The sequence below is a fragment of the Alligator sinensis genome, unplaced genomic scaffold (genome assembly GCF_000455745.1).
Source record: "Alligator sinensis unplaced genomic scaffold, ASM45574v1 scaffold1473_1, whole genome shotgun sequence".
Taxonomy (NCBI): Eukaryota; Metazoa; Chordata; order Crocodylia; family Alligatoridae; genus Alligator; species Alligator sinensis.
In genome coordinates this window covers 30,868-48,137 of record NW_005843100.1, presented here as the reverse complement: position 1 = coordinate 48,137, position 17,270 = coordinate 30,868, and the positions used below count along the sequence as shown (strand labels likewise).

At 42.0% G+C, this 17,270-nt stretch overlaps 1 protein-coding gene across 3 annotated transcripts in view; it reads left to right on the top strand.

Moving 5' to 3' along the window:
- LTBP1 (latent transforming growth factor beta binding protein 1) overlaps positions 1-17,270 on the top strand; it is a 212,997-nt gene that overhangs the window by 166,589 nt on the left and 29,138 nt on the right. For all 3 annotated transcript variants that reach the window (XM_025193791.1, XM_025193792.1, XM_025193793.1), the window contains exons 19-20: positions 3,146-3,271; positions 15,501-15,626. In XM_025193791.1, the coding sequence (XP_025049576.1) occupies positions 3,146-3,271; positions 15,501-15,626 (252 nt within the window). The remainder of the gene's footprint in view (positions 1-3,145; positions 3,272-15,500; positions 15,627-17,270) is intronic.

The window sequence follows — 17,270 nt, the reverse complement described above, 5'->3', positions numbered from 1 at the left end:
TATGATGGAGAAAGAGAACCACCCTCTTTTCCTCAAAGAATAGCATTCATTTATTATTAAATGGAAGTGCTAGAATTGTCAGTGGTCCAAAAAAAAAAAGCAGAAGAGTTCAATGTATACTTTTGTTCTGTATTTTAAGAAAATAATGGTTGTGGTGCTGAGGTGGTATGATGTGAGGATGAGATGCATTCTGTATCTGTTGTACTTCAGGTGGATGTTAATTAGCAGCTCCAGAACTCTTGCATTATAAGTGGGGCTAGAGTGTTTTAGTCATGATGGTTCAGGAAATAGTTGAGAATATTTACTGAAGTGGAAAGTGGCAGGATTTCTGCTGGTCTCACAGAGATGAAAGAACTATCAAGAAGCCAGTAATCAAGCTGCTTGGCTCTAAGCACAATGTTGGGCATTTGTGGCATGACAAGGGACATGGATGACTGTTTGCTTGGGTTTTGCATTGCCAGAAAGATGTTTATGGTGACACAAAGGCAACATCTGTTTGCAGCCTGAGATTTCAGCGTATCCCTGTGGCCACAGGGTTAATGTGGTCCTTGCATGTATGAACATGGGAATGCTAAGTAAAACTATGGAAGATTACATTATCCTTCTATCTGGCGCACACGCAACAATTATTAGCAGTCTTTGTCCAGGTCCAGTGCTAGCAATTTAAAGGGTGTTGAGTTGGAAAATATTCAAAAAACAGACACAAGGATAAGCAAAGGTTTGGGAAAATGCTTTATAGTGAAGGAGCTCAATCAGCTTAATTTAACAAAAAGAAAGTTAAAAGGTGACTTGATTACAGTTTAAATATTTACACAGGAAACCATAACTTCATAGTAGAGGGTTTTTCAAACTTTCAGACCATGGTATAATAAGATCCAGTGTCCAGAATTTGAAGGCAACCAAATTTAGATTAGAAGTAGAGCACAATGTTTTAATAATGAAGATAATTGAAGATTGTGCTCGATTCAGAACCTTTAATCTAGGAATCTTGATTAACTGACAGATTGTGCCAATAATTCCAATTAGCCATTTAATAAATACCTTTTTCTAAAGATGGTAGTTTGCAAATAAAATGCAGTTTTTAAACAATACAACAGAAAAACATAAAGATAAACCAAATGAAAAATACGACCATATAATTAATTTTATTTTCTAAATTAATCATTTCAGGTTACAGACTTTAGACAATAAATATTCACAGGCAAAAGAATATCAACCAACAGTTAAGGTTGAAATGCTTTATTCCCTCAGCCAAAATACTTTTATGAAAATGTGGTCTTCCCAAAAGAAAATAAAAGAAAGTTTAGGTTTTACTCAGCAAAAACATAGCTGATCAGGTGCAGTCAGATCATTCAGACAACTTTAATTTTTTCCCCATATTGTTGTTAATCCTGTCTTCCCTTCATTCTCTACTTTTAATATCTTTGGAAATAATTAGTTTGGTTTCCATGCTCTTTTTTTCTTCTGGAGCAGCCCCTGGGAATCTCTGAAGCCCGTCTCTGTAAGCAGGGAAACCCTGACATTCTTTGCTTATTGAGACATGTCCCAGAGATTCCCTGGGGGTGGTCTTCAGGAGTTCTTTGCAACAAAATAATTGTGCTATTTCTTTTCCATAGTCAAGAAGTGAGTCAAAGCTAAGAGCTAGCATTGTCCAAAGGGTGCCTTGATCCTAACAAGGGGTGCATTGGATCTAAAAAGGCTGAGTGTAGTGCATGGTGACAAAATTGCTGATTTACTTAAGCAGAATCTATCTCAGATGAAAAAAATATTGTGTTGAACATCTTATTTTTACTGCAGAGCTGGAGAAATGGAAATGCATATTGTTAAGATAGGACTTTCTAAAATGTGTTACTTTTAACCAAGTTCCATTTGCTAAAGACATATAGATAGAAATGTCCAGATGTTTTTCACTGTCCCCAAATGGATCACTCTTCTGGGAAAAGTATATTCTGCTAAAAACATCTATCCTCAGTTCCTGTGGGCAGCCCTCCCTTGGGTTTGTCTCATATTATCTCACTGGAAATTAACTAAACTGATTGCTCCAAGATCAATGGATGATGGCTTTGTTAGTGCTATGCTACTGTTACCATCAATAGTAAAGAAAGGGGTTGGGTTCAGTTGGTACAGAAACATCTAGATAGGGCTTAAAGATACAGCATGTGCCTTAAGATACTAGCACCTCACCATGTGGGGAAAACCTGGTGAGGTGGTCAGGAAGGCTTCTGTCTCAATGTGATTAATATAGTCCAGATCCAGCCCCACATTTTCTGGTCAGCAGCTAATGGGTGTACTCCCCTTCCTGTCAGTAGGAGTGACCTATTGGGAAGTGTGTTTCCTCCTGTTCTACCTGGAGATACAGGAGTTAGTAGAGAGCACCAAGGACACTTTCCCATAGGTAACCTAAGATGGAAACAAATTGAAGGGCCTCTTGGGGCAAAAGCAATCTCACTGTTGCCTATCCATTTTTTTCAATGCCTTTTAAATGCAAGGTCACCTGTAGGGGCAAGGGCCAAGGCCAGAATGTAGGGCTTTCTCCCTCCCAGAGCAGTGCTCATCTCAGTCCTTAGGCTTTCTCTGGCTTTGTCTTATTCAGGCTTCACCTGTCTTTCCGTATTTGCTGTTTGGCCCCATTGCATGGAGGAAGGTGGAGAAAGCTTGACTGCAGCTCAGTGTGCTCTTTACCTATGCTTAGCAATCATGTGGTTTCTTAGGACTTCCTTAGCTGGCGGAAGTTAGTTCCATCTATGTAGCTGATGGAAATTTAAGCTGCCCCTAGGTTGTTCTAACTTGTGCTTAGAGTCAAGCAGTATGATTACTGGCTACTTGATAGCTCTTCCTTCTCAGAGGCCAGCATAAATCCTGCCACTTTCCACTTCAGTAATCATTCTCTGCTAATTTAGCACCTACCCCCATAGTTGAAATGGGTCAGGTATGATAACTATCCCACACTTCTAGCACACATCTTCTACATCAGAGCACCTCACAGATGTTAGTAATGAAACATTTTTGACAAGCTTATCAGAAAAGGTTGCAGATAAGTAGAACTGGATGGCAGTAACTGTTAATGCACACTTGAATCAGTTGCACAAATAGTATTCAAGAGTTTGTTTTAAAGTGTTTTACAGCTTTGCTCTGTGTTTTTCAGATATCAATGAATGTGAAGAATCTCAACTGTGTTTGCCTCATGGGGAATGCATAAATACAGACGGTTCTTTCCACTGCACTTGTGAGCAGGGCTTTTCAGTATCTACAGATGGCCGAACATGTGAAGGTGAGATGGGTACTGGAAGCAATAGTAAAATAAACTGCACCATTTGTTTCCATTCATTCAATGTTACTAGTTGGCCAAATAAATTGGTCATAATTCAGCTCTAGTATTCCAAAACCAACATTAACCCAACAATAATACACATAAAATGCATCGTGCTTTCTATTCATGTTTCTGGTAAATTGATAGGTTAATGTATTACTGTTTATGTTATGAAATGTATGCCTGGGGAAATGCTTGTTAGAAACGTCAATTTTTGCTTTTCTTTACTTTTGGAGACTTTAACTATGCCACCTTAAAACAGTGTTATATTTTATAAGTTAAAATGAAATGTCTGAAGATTTTATGGAAAAAAGGAAAAATGTGAGATGGAAGGAGACAGACAGGATGAAATAAAACAAATGAAAATAAGTGGCTAAGAAGTAAAAAGACACATAGTTGCAATGTGAGGAAACTTTATTCATAAATGGAAAATGCCCCCTTTCTTTTAATGTCCCATAATGAGGCCGGAAGGAAGGAACTAGGTATAAAACATATGTAGAAAAAGTATGGTTCTCCTGGCAAATTTTAAACTTGGCCCATACTGCTGCAGGGTATTAGGCATCCTTAATCTGGAGCCTTTTAAAGTCATTACCAATAAAATCTTAACTGGTCTAGCATTCTTATTTCTGTCTTTGAAAAAATACAACCTTGTTTGTGATATTATTTAAAAATGAAGATGTGAATTAAATATCCATGCAATAGAACTAAATCAAACAGGAACTCATGGTTAATTTCTGTATGTGTATGGTTATTATAAACTCCTATCACAGCATATTAACCACTTCTAAATTTCTTGTCAGGACTACAAATAAATAAGTTTTCAAATTAGTTTTTTGCACTGCTTAGGTATAGTCGGACACCAAACATGCACACTCGCTTGTGTAGATCTTTTTCATAAATGGCTGTCAAAGCAGTTCCAGTAATAATACTGATGAGAAACATCAGCCACAAGCCTGGAAAGTTTGCAAATAAGGTGTACATGGGGTTTTTATTTGACTTCAAAATGAGAAAGTGTCTTGTTGGTGATTGAAAGCACACACTTACCCAGTGGTGCCGATTAAGCCTGTGTGAAGCTGCTAATAACTCGCTTTGCATTCAACTGATTTGGGGGACAGTGATTTGATTAGGTGATTCAAATCACTGTCCCAAATCAATTCAGCCAAATCCGATTTGGAGATTCGGCTACTGCCAAATTGGCCGAATCTCCAGATCAAACAGGCCCCATCCCTCCCCCGCTCTCCGAGCCTCATCAATGGCTGCCCTGCCGAGCCCCAGCATCCTAGCTCTTTAAATAAATAAATCAAGCCCCGCACTCACCGGCTCCTGTCAGGTTGGGGGGGGCAATCCCTGCTGCTCCCCACTGCCCCACGCTATGTGGGGGGCTCTGCCATGAACTCCCATCCCCCGCTCGCTCTCCCAGCACTCACTGGTTGCTGTCAGGCAGGGGGGCAATCCCTGCTGCCCCCCACTGCCCTGCACTGCATGGGGGCATTCTGCCATGAGCCCCCAAAAGACCCGATGGCCGCTGCAGCATCCAGTGAGTACAGGGCTTTTTTTTTTTTTTTTTTTTAAAGAGCTGGGATGCTGGGTCCAGAGGGGGCAGCCATTGATGGGGCTGGGAGAGTGGCCAGTTCAGGGTGGGTGATTAACACTGCTAAATGCAAGTGCCATTTAGCTTGCCTAATTAGACCATCCCTTCCACTACTCGGACACTGCTACATTACTGCAGGTTTAAGAGGCAGCTTGCTCGAAACAGCTTAGCATACTTGAAGGCTCCACTCTGGAACACAGCAAATTTCCCACGTAGACATGGCCTTAGTACAGGAAACTAGTAGAGACAGACTTAAACCATGTAAATCAGGGGTGGGCAGTTATTTCGGGCAGAGGGCCGCTTACTGAGTTTTGGCAAACTAGTGAGAGCCGCATGAAAGGCAGCCAGGGGCAGATCAATATTAATTTTCTAAATTTTTTAGGGGCCCCGTGGGCCGGATAGACTGGCCTGGCGGGCCGCATCTAGCCCGCGGGCCGGATTTTGCCCACCCCTGATGTAAATCCTAGGTAAGCTATTACAACTCCCAGAGTCTGGGGTTGCCAGCCAATGAATCAGGAAAGCTTGGTTTGCATGGGGCTATCTGTTTGCAAAAGTCAGGGTAAAAGACAGTCTCTGCAGTGCTGAAGCAATTTAGAGAGTGCTGTATTCACTTCCCCAATACTATGAAAGATTTATTTTTGTCTAATATGCATCTGCTATAGTAGCTATAATACAGTACCTGTTCTAGTAATTGCTAATAAAGTGAAGTAAACTGCTGGTAATGGGATACTAGAGTATTACCAGAAAGAGATGGGATCTTAATGTTTAGATTTGTTATGGCACCAAATATATTGTTTTTGCTCATGAATTAATAATAGTAAGAGAATGATTTTTCAATACACACTGCCATGAGGATAGTATTTTAGGAAGGGAAGAAGCAATGAATTGAGAAACTTCTAGTGATTGAAAAGGTAGCTTTTTTCTGATCCCAAACACTGAGAATACGTTGAAGTTTTTTTCAGAATCAGATTTCTAAAATGATTTATACAGATCTGTACCAGGATATAAAGGTTCCATGCCACTGTTTAGCAAGGATAGGGTTAAAAGTCTCTGAATTTGAGAGCCAAAAGCAGGTGTTTTTCCTCAGAATATAGCTTAGTGAAGGAGGAATGTGCTGGTAGCTGAAACCAAGCATTCTTTTCCATACAAAAAAGAAAACCAACACAACACATTTTTTTTAATTAAAGCCCACTAAGTTAAAGGAACATTGGTATAGTTGCAAAGCTAAGTCTTCTAAAAATTGAGAAATACCAGCATTAAACAAAAACTTCAGCTAAACAGAAAGAGTAACTTCTGGTTTTAGGCAGCCCACCAAAATCAGAGAGCCACTGTCCCTTCATCCATACTGGCGAAATAACTAGTTCTGTGCTAGTACACAGATGTGCTAACATCATTGATGAGGAGAAGGGGAATGAAGTGCCACAAAGTTAATCTTCATAAGAAACAAGAAGGCAGACATATTTTTACCATTCTACAAAAGTACACAATCAAAAGAGGATTTCTTTTCAGGTTTTATAAACCATAGAGGGTAAATAACATGTATAAAACTAATTGACTAGGCTTCATACATAATGTGTTGTATGTATGGGATACAGACCAGACTATATATTAATCCATGAGAAAAATGTGTTAATAATTGGGCTAAGCAAAGCAATTTATAATCTTCTGAACCAGTTGTAATCTTTTTCTATCACAACTGGCTGCTCTATCCAATTAATTCAATTTTTCTTAAAAAAAATTTTTAAAAAAAGAGAATAAAAAGATTTGAAGTTGAAAAAACATTAAATAGAATATTGATCTCTTCAGTACTAATATTTGTGTTTCTTCCATTTTCAGAATTCAGTTTCAAATAAGAATAAAACAAAACAAAAGATTAGAAACAAAAAGAATGTATAAAATTCCGGGTACAGTGAGAGGATGTAGATTCCAGCTGTGAAAGCTACTGTTTTTCGCACTAGCTGCCTCTGTAAATTTACTTCTGGTTAAGTGAGTGAGAATAGCTGTTTATATCATCAAAGTAGGAGCCTGAAGAAATTTTGTTGGACTCAGCTGCCTTTAGGTACCTGGAGAGCAGTTTTTCCATATTGCTGGATTGTTTTCCTACAAGTTTGAAAGGTTTTTGAAAAGTTAGAAACAACAACAACATAAAATGATTAAGGAGCTTATGTGGTTTAAGCCTGATCTTGAGCCTTTATGGGTTGTGGCCAATGTAAACTCCACAGCTTTGGAGACTATCTGTTCATCCAAGGATTAGTCAAACCTTCATAGTAGCTGTGGCGTTTAATCATAGTCCCCTTCCCAAAACCTGAATCCAGTGATGAAGCCCAAGAAAATTACATAAGGGGCCCCTTGGAACTTATGTTTGGGTACTTAGTTTTCTATTGGGTTCTTGCAAAGGCAAGTTCTTCCATAGTTGACTCGGTCACTTGAACTGGCAATCGCTTGAGACATCCGTCCTCTCTGCTATGCAGCAGCAATAATACCCTGAGACTCTTTCCTCTATCCTGCCACTAGCTGCTCCTATTTTTATCTCCAGCTCCACCCTGTTATGTCTGTCAGAAACTCCCTGTAGCAGATTGCTAGTGCTTGGTCAAATGGTCTTTATTTTCCCTGGGACAAACTTGCTCCCTACAAGAACCAACATAAACAATAAACAAAGTGCCCAAATAAATGATTAAATGACAACTTACAGTCTTTCCTCAGACCCTGAGAAATTAATCCGGACTCTGTGCTTCCTCCCTAAGCACCACAGCCTTCTCTGTCTCCCAACTCCCTTCCCTGGGAGCTTTTAACTTCCTCTGGGCCAGGCAATCATCTGTATCAGCTGGCCTAGTCCTCCTAGGCAGACAGGCTATCCCATTCTAACCTCCTGCAGCTGGGCTGTAGTCCCTGAGCCATGCACCTGTTATACTCCCCTTGGCACTTCCCACAGCCTACTCCAAAAGCCCCCACTTTACCCCTTCTCCCAATACCCTCTAACATCAGTAGGTGCTGCCATGACATGCCATTCAGCCCACCAGAGCTTCCCAAGCTGCTCCTTCTCCTCTTTTCCTCTTTCCTCTGCTCCCTTCTCCCTCTCTCTCCCACACTCAGTACCTGTCATCTCTCTGAGATGTCTGAGCATTTTTCCTGAAGAACAGGTCTTTCTAAAAACCAAAACATAATGTGGAGATTCCTACACAAAAGTACTAGAGTGTGCATGTTTTAAAGTGGTCTCACAGATAAAATGCCTATCACAAATGCCACATTCAAAGAAATGAAAAGTGTAAGTGATTGACAGACACCTGACTGTTTCCACAACCATTATTTCTCACAAAATACACATCACAACCTGTTCTATGTCCCTGATAAGAAGAGTAGACAATTTTGGGAAGGAGGTCAAGAAAGTCTGGAATTCTTAATGGCTCAATTTATAGTCTGCTAAACATCTGAGTAAAACACTCCAGTGCAGTGTACAATAGCCATTGTCACAAACACAACATGCTCCAAATTAGAGAATAGTGATGTAGGCCACCTTTTCAACACTGGAGAGTTGCCTTAACAACCTTCAAGAGTCTTCTGATACCTGCTGAAGTAGATAGACTAGGGTCTCAGGCAGATCACATTCAGCCTGAATGAACCAGAACATGAATGGAAAACAGAAGTACCGCTTCTTTAGAACTGAAATAACTGCCCATCACAGTCCCGGCTATACCCCACATCCAAAATCGTAGTTCACCTAATTGCTCCATCCAATTATTGTTATTGATTAGGATTATGATAGTGCCTAGAGGTCTTAAGTAAGCTTAGGATCCTTTTGTACTGAGCCTGCACAAGCACATGGTACAAAATAGTCCATAACAAAAAAGCTTACAGTAGATATTAATAAGGCTTGAGTACAATGCCTACAATTAGGCAGTAGTAAGGTATTTGTCCTGAATTGCAGGGTTTTCCTGAGGTGGGACCCAACCGCCCACATAATAGGGGTAGATTTCAACACATGCTTATAAATAACAAAGTATCAATCCTGCATTCATTTTATAGGTGAAATTCCTGTGGATTTCAGATCAATAGTAGCTTGATTAAGCAATGAACCATCAGGCCTTGGATTCAGTTACAGAGAGCTACTTTTTAATTGCATAGACATATGGAGTATTAGTTATTTTCCTCACTTTCGTTTCCATGTAGCAAGAGCTTTGCCCATCACACGCCACATGCCTTAGAGGGTAATTAAAGAAACAAATGCCCTTTCTGGCTATAAAACAGGAGCCCTTTGAGTGAACTGTCTAGACAAGGAAAAAAATATTTGGTTCTTGTGCCCTTTCTATAGGTTGCTGGTCACTTACTGAATGTGTCAGTAATGTTCAGAGTGTATACTTTTAGAAGAATAAAATAAGCTTCTGTGTATGTATTATATACTTAATTAGGATGCTTGCTGCAAGGTGGCATTTGTGTCTGCAGCTTTTCATTCAGTTATTTTACTTTGCCTTTTGAAAACAGAGTTGTACAGTCCTCCCCCTCCTCCTCCCCTCTCCCCCCATTTATTTTCTTTAACTGGTAGTTACAGAGAAAAAAAGATACCATAATTAAAATAATTTTAAAGACCCAGCTTCTTGTCTCCTCTTTTAAATTATAACTTTGTTCTGTGACCCAGAAATCCATGTTGTTTATTCTTTCAGTAGCCAATTATAGTTTAACATTATGTTATTGTCTTATAACTCTAGCTCTCAATCCTACGGTTGTTACTTTAGAGTTCCCTTTGGCCTAAATGGGAGTTTTCTCTAAATAAGGAATATAACATCAGAACCTTTATTTGTGGCCAGAAAATCTGCAAAAAAACCCACTATAAAGTTAAAAATGCAATAAAAAGTATATCTTGCAGGTCTAATCTTAGGAATAAGAAGAGATATAAAGAGTACCCATACATGTATGCGGTGGTCAAACAGTCTTTATTGGTTCTATTATTGTGCATTTTTTTCATTTTTTTCAAAATAGTACGTGTGTTTTTAAATAATTATCCTCTGATTATGGTGAATGGATGGAAGAGGGAAGTATTTTGAATGCAAAACAATTTTCTGACCTCTCAACCTTGACATTGTCTTTTTAACATTATTCACAGAGACACACACACTTGGTTACTCTTGCTGCTCTATTACTGTATTTCAAGGTGCATGGGTCGACATGGTATATAGGTCAACCCTGGTTTTGTGATGCAAAAAATAAGGATTTTCATAAGCATGATGTATAAGAGGCGGACAGGGACAGGCTCCATCCCCTACCAGTGCTCAGCACTTGGTCCCATCCCCTGCGAGCAGCACTGCTAAGTGCCAAGCCCAGCCCCACTGCCTGCAAGCAGCACTGGGCTCGGTGCTCAGCTGGTGGGGCCAGGCTTAGCACTTGGAAGCGCCACTAATGGTAGATGGCCAGGCTTGGCACTCATCTGGCATGACCCTATCCCTTGCAAGCCCAGCACTGATTGCAGGGGTTGGGGCCATGCCAGCCAAGCGCCACTTGCAAGGGACAGGGCTGGACTTGATGCTGCTTGCAGGGGATGGCTTGGCTTGGCTTGGTGCTCGGCAGTGCCGCTCTCAGCTGTCAGGGCCAGGTTCAGCACTTGGCTGGCACAAACCCATTGCCTGCATGCCCTATGCTACTTGCAAGGTACGGGGCCATGCCAGCTGAACCTGTCCCCATCCTCATCCCTATCCTCTGCAAGTGGTGTCAGGATTGGTTCTAGGCTGGTGCAGCCCCATCCCCTGCACACAGTGCTGCCTGGGCTGCACCAACCTAGCACCAAGCCCAGCGCCACTCACAGGGGATGGTAATACGGTGTGTAAGCCGAGGTTGAATTTTAAGAGTTAAAAATTGGCCTTCAAATGTCAACTTGTACACCGTGATATACAGTAGCTTTTATTGGTTTGGTTTGTTCTATCCATTCACCATAATTAGAGGATAATTTTTCAAAAACACACATACTATTTTCAAAAAAAAGAAAAAAAATGCACAATAATAGAACCTTATAGGAATAAGGTTCTTGGTAACTGTTTTTTGATGTTTATGCTAGGGGTGTGTGAAGCGGGCCGTATTCAATTTGGATTCAGCCTGATTTGGAGGATGGTAATTCAATTAGCTGATTCAGATCACTGTTCTGATTCAATTCGGCCAAATCCAAATCTGAAGATTCGATTCTGATTCGGCGAATCAGCAATTCAGCCATAGACAAAGCTTTAAATGTTTTTTCTACGTACCTTGAGGTACCAGGCACAGCTTGTGAATGCTGAGACAGTAGGGCAGATGACGCGTCCCACAGGAGAGTAGGGGGGCTCCCCGCGTGCTTGCCGGCAGACCCAGAAGTGGACCAGAAATACTTCTGGTCCACTTCCAGGTCCACCGCTGATCGCATGAGGGACCGACCCCCCCCCCCCCCCCCCCCCCCCCCCCCCCAGTGATCAGCTGCGGGGGGACCCTGGGTACCCACCCATACCCAGGAAGCACCAGTCGCTGACCCAGGGGGTGGGAGTGGGGGTCCCCCATATGCTCCGCAGGGGACCCAGAACTGGACCAGAAGTGCTTCTGGTCCACTTCTGGGTCCACCGCCTAGCACGCTGCGGACCTCCCTGTGCTCCATCTGTCCCACCATCTCAGCATTCATGAGCCACCTGGTACGTTGAGGTATGTAGAAAAAACATATAAACTGTGTCTATGTCCGAATTGTCAAATCTCTCTGAATCTCCCCAAACCGAATCGGAGGCTCATTGTGAATGAGAAGATGAAGTTGACATGGTTGTGAATATGTGAAGGGGATGGAAGGAGCTACATCTTGCTGATTTTCTCAGGCCTTCAATATTGTAAATAAGAAGGTGACACTGATGTGGCAGAGAATACTAGGGGTGGACAGAAGGGGTTTTGTTAAAATGAAATTATAAGATTGTTTCTTCTTTGAGAGATATCGAAAGTAAATACTTGTCTTCTCAAAGACCTGTTAGATGACTTGGTGAACAGTTCTATCCTGCCATCTGTTCAGATCAATTAATATATAAGGCTTGTAATGGCCATAATGGAAATTATTGCATGTGACAACAGAAGAGGAGAAAAAATGGGAGTTGGAGGTTGTGTCTGTGTTACCTGTTGTTTTTCTTGGAGTCTTCTTCCAATTTGCTTTTTCCCGAATTAAGTATGTTTTACTGTGCATAGTTAACCTGCATGTACAGCTATTGCCTGTATTTGGCACATTTTATAAATTATAAATGAATCACTTTTTCCACACTTGAAATACAGCTGCCTCTGAAACAACACAGAAGTTGTTTCAGAGTGGACAGTATCACTATTCAACATTTACAATAGCCTCTAGGAAGGAAATAACTTCTACATTGGAAATTGCAGGGGAAATTTAAGAAGGAAGAATGTACTAACCCCAGTACCCTGGCTAAAACCCAATTTGGGTTAACATCCTTACTGCTGAAAAACATGCCAGGAGATCTTTAATGATCACAAATGGTCAGGATTTGGTTTTAGGTTTTATTTGAAACGGAGATAAAAATAATGTATTCACAGCATTCTTAATATGCTTAGGATAACAGACCATTCTCTGCCACAAGTAGCAGTGTCTCCTTATAAACTGATGGGGCAGCTGTCTCGCACAGAGAGCAAAGACTACTCAAGACAGTACAGAGTGATGTTCATGACTGAAGCCAACAAGCCAGAAACAGGAACTACAAAGTAAAGTCCCACCATGCATATGAGGAAGATCATTTGCAGATTAGGCCTATTCATTTATATGGAAGAATATTAGGGGTGTGCGAAGTGGGCCGTATTCAATTCAGATTCATATTTGGCCCAAATCAGGGACAGTGATTTCATTAGTTGATTTGGATCACTGTCCCTGATTCAATTCGGCCAAATCCAAATCTGAAGATTTAATGCTAATTCAGAAAATCAGCGATTCAGCCATAGACACAGCTTTAAATGTTTTTTCTACATACCTCGAGGTACGTGTGTGGCTTGTGATCGCTGCGATGCTGGGGTGCATGGAGCATCCCACAGGAGTGCAGGGGGGGTGGGGGGGGGCCTCCACGTGCTCAGCAGCGAACCTGCTAGTGGACCAGAAGTACTTCTGGTCCCCTTCCGGGTCCACTGGGGAATGCGCTGGGGGGCCCCCCGTGTTCCCCCAGCTTGGTGATTGGTTGCTGGGGGGCCCCCGGGGGCCCCTCCCAGACCCAGGAGGTACCAGTTGCAGAGCCAGAGGGGCGTGGGAGGGCCCCTCTGCATGCTCCCCGGTGGACCCGAAAGTGGACTGGAAGTGCTTCTGGTCCAATTCTGGGTCTGCTGCCAAGCATGCTGGGGAGCCCCCCATGCTTCTGTGGGACACTCAAGGCACCCCAGCACTCACAAGCCCCTGCTACCTACAGGCATTTAGAAAAAACATTTAAAGCTGCGTCTACATCCGAATTGCAAAATCTCTCCAAATGGATTCAGAGGGTTCTGATTCGATTCAGAGAGATTAAAGGGTCCTCCGATTCAATTCCGATTCAGAGATTTGGCCACTGAATCAGGCTGAATCTTCGAATCGAATCAGGGACTGAAACTTTGCACAGCTCTAAAGAATATCTGTCACTTCTTAGCACAGTGGTGAAACACTCCTACAGAAAGCCAGCACAAGGTCTGTCCAATGCTTACATCCCACATAACCCTCCCCGCCTCCCCAGATGAAGTTTCTAGCTCCTATTCAGCATAGCACTTAAGCACATGCTTAAATTGCATTCGTATCAATGGGATTTAAATGCATGCTGGGTTTTGTGCTACCCTACTAGGGTGAGGGCTGAATTTCACCCATATTATTGACTACTTAGTACTGCAGCAAAGGATAACAGCACTAAAACAGAGGGTTCTGGTAACATGCATTATGCTTCACGTAGCAGTGTTTGTTTGATCAGTCTGTAATCTGGTAAGTTGTTTAATCAGATGGGAGATGACCAAGAACTAACAATCCATCAGAATATGGTTCCTATAAAATTAACTATATGAAATTGTTCTCGGTGTTTGTCTCTCTGAATATATTAGAGTAACATACATCTTAAGGATGCATGTGCATAACCATTATTATATATTGATAGGGGAGATTATGCTTAGGGGCAACCAACATGGGTTCATTAGAGGCAGGTCCTGTCAGACCAACCTGGTGACCAGGTCACAAAATCCTTAGATGCAGTTGTTGCGGTGGACGTAGTCTTCCTGGACTTTAGGAAGGCCTTCGACACTGTTTCTCACCCCATTCTCATTAAAAAACTAGGAGACTGTGGCATTGATACCTACACAGTCAAATGGGTCACTAGTTGGCTGGAGGGCTGCACCCAGAGAATGGTGGTGGACGGGTCTTATTCGACCTGGAGAGATGTGGGCAGTGGGGTCCCGCAGGGCTCGATCCTCGGGCCCGTGCTGTTCAACATCTTCATCAGTGACTTGGACGGGGGTGTAAAAAGCACCTTGTTCAAATTCGCAGATGACACTAGGATGTGGGGAGAAGTGGGCATGCTAGAAGGGAGGAATAGGCTGCAATCGGAACTGGACAGGTTACAGGGGTGGGCAGATGAGAACAGGATGGGTTTCAACACTGACAAGTGCAAGGTATTACACCTGGGGAGGAAGAACCAGCAGCATACCTACAGGCTGGGGAACTCCCTTCTCGTCAGTGCAGAGGCAGAAAAGGATCTTGGAGTCATTGTTGATGCCAAAATGAACATGGGCTGACAGCGTGGGGATGTGGTCAGGAAGGCCAACTGTACCTTGTCATGCATCCACAGATGCATCTCAAGCAGGTGCAAGGAGGTGATCCTCCCCCTCTATGCGATATTGGTCAGGCCGCAGTTGGAGTACTGCATCCAGTTCTGGGCGCCGCACTTCAGGAGGGATGTGGACAGCATCGAGAGGGTCCAGAGGAGTGCCACTCGTATGATCAGAGGGCAGCAGGGCAGGCCCTACGAGGAAAGACTAAGGGACCTGAACCTGTTCAGCCTCCACAAGAGGAGGCTGAGGGGATCTAGTGGCTGTTTACAAACCAGTCAGGGGGGACCAGCAGGCATTGGGGGAGTCTCTGTTCCCCTGAGCACTCCCAGGAGTGACAAGAAATAATGGTCACAAGCTGGCAGAGGGTAGATTCAGGCTAGACATCAGGAGGCGCTACTTCACTGTCAGGGCAGCTAGGATCTGGAACCAACTTCCAAGCGAAGTGGTGTTGGCTCCTACCCTGGGGGTCTTTAAGAGAAGGATAGATGAACACCTTGCTGGGGTCATTTGACCCCAGTACTCTTTCCTGCCATGGCAGGGGGTCGGACTTGATGATCTGCTCAGGTCCCTTCCGATCCTACCAACTATGAAACTATGATTGATAAAATGTTCTTATAAATTTTCTTAATTCATTGTATGTAAAGATTTATCTAACATACAATGTTTTTGTCTCCTGTCCTTTGTGTTGATTTCTTTAACATGTTCAGATACCCCAGTTTATCTACTTCTAAAGGCATTGTCTGTCTTTGTTCATATACATTGTATATTGCTGCCTGCCTTTGACTGTCAAGTTGCTTTGTATTCTGTCTGTCTGATGTTAAAATGTCTTATTTTCAGATGTTGATGAATGTGTTAACAGCACTCTATGTGGCAATCATGGGTTCTGTGAAAATACAGATGGCTCCTACCGCTGCCTCTGTTACCAAGGGTATCAGGACCCCCAGGATGGGCAAGGGTGTGTCGGTGAGTGTTCAGATTTTTATAGTCTGTACCGCAGCACTCCAGTGATGTAGCACACATCTCCAAGGAAGATGTATTTTTTATAAGATGATTTTGTTTTCTATCGTTTTGTTTTAAATTCATACCATTTTAGAGTAAAATAATATTCAGCTATGCTTTGCTCACTTAAACTTCATACCTTGTGGAAACTTACCATGTAGCCATTTAATGAGAACCTGTTATTAGGGTTGAATGGAAACTAACAGCAAATAAGCTGAGCCACTCATTTTATCTCTTTAAAAAAACAAACCCCCTACTATTTCTGCAAATGTCAGGGCCATTCACAAATGTAAATCATAATGGACTGAATTTAATACTTTAGCTTATTTAAATGCAACATCTGTTTAGTCTCTTAGCTGAATAACCAGAACTCTGTACTACCTCCTACAGGAAATATAGTCTGGCGTGTGGTACAGCCAGTCTGAATTAGCGTACCTTCTTAGGCACAGTGTTTGAACAAATTTGAACATTGGCTTCAGGCTCCTGGAAAGACACCTATGACCATGAAAAGATCTGAGATTTCCTTGAATGTGTGAAAGCTGCAGATTTCTCTAGTGAGAAATATGTTTCCAGATCTGTTGTTAATAGCGGTGGTTAGACTTGAGCACGAGATGAAGCAGCACAAATTTCTAATAAAAAATTAATACCAGATCAACAAAAGGTATGCATTAAGCAGTTTCTGCAAACTGGATTCAAGATGAAACACTTCTACCCGTAACACTGAGCTGAGTAGAATGGAGAGGAGAGAAAAATAATTGTTAAAAAAATATTTTTAATAATTCAATTAAAAAATGTTTAATTTAATTCTGGTTTGTTTTGGGGTTCGGTCTACAGCATGCTAACTTACTGGCTCCCATTTATAAATAAAAACAGAGTTTTCACCTTAAATGAACTTTAATTGTAATATAGCATTCACTACTTTTTAATAACTCCTATACATACACAAATATAAAGGAAGCCACTATTGCTTTTGAAATCCATTTAGTGTAATGGGTCAAATTTTCAGTGCTCCATTCACACCCCTAGGCTTCACTAAGGAACTTTTGAAGCGAAAATTGCCCACATCTGTACGGGGACAGGGGAATTCCCAGATACTGGGAAGCAAAGATACTGTGCCATCCAACCCCCTGAGACCTTGTCATAGTGTGTGCCTAGAGATCCTGACCAAGATTCATGGGATTTTAGCTATCCTCACTAGCTAGCTTCATACTTAAGGCAGGGCTGGGACAGCGAGGGCACATCTGCATGAGACACTAACTGCACAGTAGCTGAAAAATAGTAGTCTGTAGTAGTGCGTCACAGCACGGACAGTGCTAATATGCTACTGCACAGTAGCATCGTCTAAAAGGCATTTGCCGGCACTACTGCTCAGTAACTCCAGTTACTGCACATTTATTTAGTACTTGCTAATAAAATTACTAAATAAATACATAGTAACTATTGCACAGTAGCATCTTGTGTAGCTGCACCTTGAGGGACATAAAACCAAGGACGTAGAACCAGGAATGTACTATCTACATAACGCTGAGTGGGTCTTGCCCATAGCAGGCAATCTGGCCCTCTGAATTATTTTTAATTAAAAGACTTAGGCCTTTGTATACATTTGAT